General features: G+C 45.5%; 1 protein-coding gene across 2 annotated transcripts; it reads right to left on the reverse strand.

The window, feature by feature from the left end:
* Positions 397-3,197, reverse strand: LOC110435677 (putative pentatricopeptide repeat-containing protein At5g52630). Of its 2 annotated transcripts, none has more exons than XM_021461542.1 (2): positions 2,993-3,197; positions 397-2,901 (listed from the first exon to the last, which is right to left on the reverse strand). In XM_021461542.1, exons 1-2 carry the CDS (start codon positions 3,101-3,103, stop codon positions 634-636), a joined length of 2,379 nt encoding a protein of 792 aa, XP_021317217.1. In that variant the 5' UTR covers positions 3,104-3,197; the 3' UTR covers positions 397-633. The 2 variants fall into 2 exon arrangements, with proteins under 2 accessions (XP_021317217.1, XP_021317218.1); XM_021461543.1 differs by having other exon boundaries at positions 397-2,835; positions 2,993-3,196.

The following is a 3,976-nucleotide window of genomic DNA, read 5'->3' on the forward strand; positions in this document are numbered from 1 at the left end:
GCTCGGCCCAAAAATCGGCCTGAGGGGCCGTGCCTGGGCCAGTGGTAAGCATGACCTTAGCACAGCTCAACACCCCAAACCCCATTGCCATGCCTGGCACGGGCCCGTGCCATGCCGGCCTGTTGGCCATCTATACCGATGATTCTTTTTGCCGCACAAGACACAATGGTCACGAGATTGATCTAGCACTCACATTTTCCATGCCATGGGTTGGCCAAGGTCACCATACCACACCCTGCAGTCGCCATGCTACGGTCCCAAATTCACTCTATATACCCTAGAAGTTATCTGGATTCAACATATGTACCTACATATACTAGAATGTCTTGTAAATAATTGTGTCATAAACCAAACATCACCATCATCCTGTATGGTACACAAAGTCGCTACTCAGGATTGAGGACAAAGAATGCCAAAATTGTGAATTAAAAATAACAAAGTGAGATCCGGTTAGGCCAGCTTTTACAACACTATATTCACCATCCTATATTGCTAACCCATGTGAGCATATTCGACAAATATGATTTGAGTTTCTGGTCATATGTTACAGATGTTGACTGAACAAAACTTGCTTCTGGAGAAAAATATATAGACCACTGTAGAGTGATCAGCAAAATCTACAGATTCCTGTACTCATAGTAGTGCACCAAAATCTCCACAAGAGCATCGTCCATCCTTGAACTTGTGAAGCCGTTTACTGTCTCGGACAACAATCTCTCTGTTCACAAGCAATGAAAAAAATTTAATTGAGCTGTGGCAGTCCCTGCACATGGTAATGTTTTTTGTGACACGAACTGTTGCACCTGGAGGTGTTTGGATCAGCCCCAGTGCAACAGCTAACCTCTCACTGTGGTGTTTTACTGAACCTGCAGGAGGCTTCTCGTCATCCTCGCTATCAGATAACTCAGCGTTCTGGTATGGTTCAAACCCAATGGTCTTAGCTTTCTCAAGCAAATTCTCCAGCAGTTGATACAGCTCATCACTAAGTTCGTGAGTCTTATCATTAGCTCTGAAGAAATAGACCTTGTCTTTGATTGTGATCCAGCTGCGGTCTCTGAGAATCCCAAGATCTTCCTGTTTCATCAGCTTCCGCACTCTAGCCACATCATGCCATCTCTCATTAGAAATGTACATGTTCAACAGTAAGACATAGGTTTCAACTCCTTTTGGCTGGAGCTCGAGCAGTCTATCAGCTGCATAGAAGGCAAGGTCCATGTTTCCATGGCTCCGGCATCCAGCAACCAAGCTAGACCAAATGGCTTCATTTGGTTCAAACCCGGTCCTTTTGATGAAGGAAAATGCATCGTCTAATTGTCCCAAGCGCACAAACATGTCAATCATGCACCCGTAGTGGTCCACAACAGGCTCTATTTTGTACTCTTCCTTCATCATGTTGAAGTAGTGCTCAGCCTTGTCAACTAAACCAGCATAGCTGCAGGCTGAAAGCACACTTACAAATGTGATTTCATTTGGTTTCACTCCAGCAAATCTCATGTCCTCAAAGAGTTGTATAGCTTCCTGGGGCCGGCCATGCTGTGAGTACCCTGAGATCATTGAAGTCCATGTGACAAGAGTCCGTGTCGACATCTCGACAAAGGCTTTAGTTGTGTCTTCAATGCAACCACACTTGTTATACATGTTTACCAGTGCACTGTTCACCACAACATCTGACAGGAAACCAGTCTTTATCGTCTGTGCATGGATTTGCTCACCCTGCTCTAAGGCCATCATGACACTGCAGACAGACAGGATGCTTGAGAAGGTGAACAAGTCAGGTTTCATTGCAGACCTCTTGAGGTTGCGGAAAATCTTGAGTGCCTCAAAACCTCTAGAACGAGCATGAAGATCATCCTTAGCTGTCTCCATGATCTGAGCATAGCCTGAGATCATCGCATTCCATGTGATAATACTGACATCATCCATCCCTTCAAACAACCGCATGGCCTCCTCAGTTTCACCCTTTCTCAAATAGAGGTACATCGTCGAGTTGTTTACTGGAACGTTTGTTTGACACCCAATTTTGAAGGAGAAGGCTTGGACTTGCTTGCCTAGGTTAAGATCTAGCCTTGTACCACACAAGCTCATGACACTTGTCAAGGTAAACTCATTGGGAATCACTCCATCCATAAGCATATCAACGAACAGAGTCAGTCCGAGCTCCGTGTAGTTCTTGTCTTCAGCACAGGCAGATATCATCGTCGTCCATGTGATGACATTCTTGTCAGGGACCATCCGGAAGGCCCTCATGGCAGATTCCAAGCTCCCAGATTTGGCATACAACCGACAGAGCGAATTCCCTATGCTCGTTATGGACAGGGCATCATACTTAATCGTGTATCCATGAACCTGATTGCCGAGGTCAGCATTGTTGGAAGCAGAGCATGCATTCAACATGGCGCCCAGCGTGTAATGAGAAGGATACCTCCCGGCTTCCAGCATCTCTACGAACACCTCGAGTGCCTCTACCAGCTGAGAGTTCAGGGTGTAGCCTGTGATGAGCGCGGTCCACGTCACGACATTCTTCTCAGGCATTTGGTCGAACAGGCTGCGCGCATCCTGGCACGCCCCGCACCGCATGTAGGCATTTACTAGAGATGTGGCGACGAACATGTCCGCGCTGGTCCCCGTCTTCACCATGTGCCCGTGCAAGGCCCTGGCGCCGCCGAGGGTGCCGGTCTCGACGCACCCGTGCAGCAGCGGCACGTACATCGCCGATTGCACCTTCTTCCCCTCCCTGAGCATGTCCATTGCTTCCCCAAAGTCGAGAGGCCGCAGCGGCGCTTCCACGGTGCCGCCGTTCTGCGCTGCGTGGACGCTCCTGCCACTCCAGTTGTTCTGCGAAGTTGGAGTAAATGGGTGAGCCAATCGATACTTCGCCCGCGATCCTAGCGCCGGACTGTTCTGCAAATACGGCCGAACGAAACAGGGAGGGTTCTTGAATTGGATTTGAAGTGAGGAAAAGGGACAAAGAGAAGAGAAAGGATCCGGTTACCTTATCGGCGGCGGCGACAGAGCTCGGTGGTGGCCTCCGGGAGTCAGCCCCGCCGGCAGCCGGGAAGCCCGATGCGGCGACGGGGACGGCGACGGAGGGCACGGAGGCCATTTGGCCGGGTCAGAGGGGAGGATGAAGCGAGGGGAGCATCAGTGGCAGGTGGGAGTGGGAGGATGATTTGTGGTGGGAGGCAACGACGGAGCAAAAGAAGGGATAGAAAGTTGTCAGTGAGTTATCCGAGATGGAATTGCTGCTCGTGCTCAGGCTGCGACTTGTTCGGTTCCAAAATTTTGTAAAAAAAATTCAGATTTTTAATTATGTTATGGTATATGTATATAATATTAAATATAGGTAACAATAATAAGTAATTACACGGTTTGTTTATAATTTGCGAGACAAATTTTTTAAATCTAATTAGTACATATTTGAACAATATTTGTCAAATACAAACAAAAGTGCTATAATATCTATTTTTTAAAAAAAATTAGAACTAACTGCAGGCAACGCCGAAACTGAACTAGGGCCGTGTTTAGTTCCTTATGGGAACAATTTTGCAACAATGTAGCACTTTCGTTTGTTTGTGGTAATTATTGTTCAAAACTATGGACTTACTAAGCTCAAAAGATTTGTCTCATGAATTTCGAACAAACTGTGCAATTAGCTTTTATTTTTGTCTATGTTTAATACTGCATGCATACGTTTAAAGATTCGATGTGACAGAGAATCTTAAAAATTTTTAGTTTTTGGGTGGAAGTAAACAAGGCATAGCTGTGGCAAACGCCCAAAGTTTAGTTGGCGAAAAAAATTAAGTTTATTTACTGTAAGACTTTTATTTATTTTTGACAAATATTGTTCAATCATGAACTAACTAAGCTCAAAATCATAAACTACAAGCAAATTATGTAATTAGTTATTTTTAATTTATATTTAATGTTTCATATATGTGTCGCAAGATTCGATTTGGTACAAAATTTTAAAATTTTT

The sequence above is a fragment of the Sorghum bicolor genome, chromosome 5, assembly GCF_000003195.3.
Source record: "Sorghum bicolor cultivar BTx623 chromosome 5, Sorghum_bicolor_NCBIv3, whole genome shotgun sequence".
Classification (NCBI taxonomy): domain Eukaryota; kingdom Viridiplantae; phylum Streptophyta; class Magnoliopsida; order Poales; family Poaceae; genus Sorghum; species Sorghum bicolor.

Bases quoted from the DNA above. Each gene is read 5' to 3' on its own strand.
- LOC110435677 (XM_021461542.1), bottom strand. From the start codon at position 3,103: ATGGCCTCCGTGCCCTCCGTCGCCGTCCCCGTCGCCGCATCGGGCTTC. The intron at 2,902-2,992 runs GTAACCGGATCC...CCGTATTTGCAG, and splicing joins CTGTCGCCGCCGCCGATAAG to AACAGTCCGGCGCTAGGATC.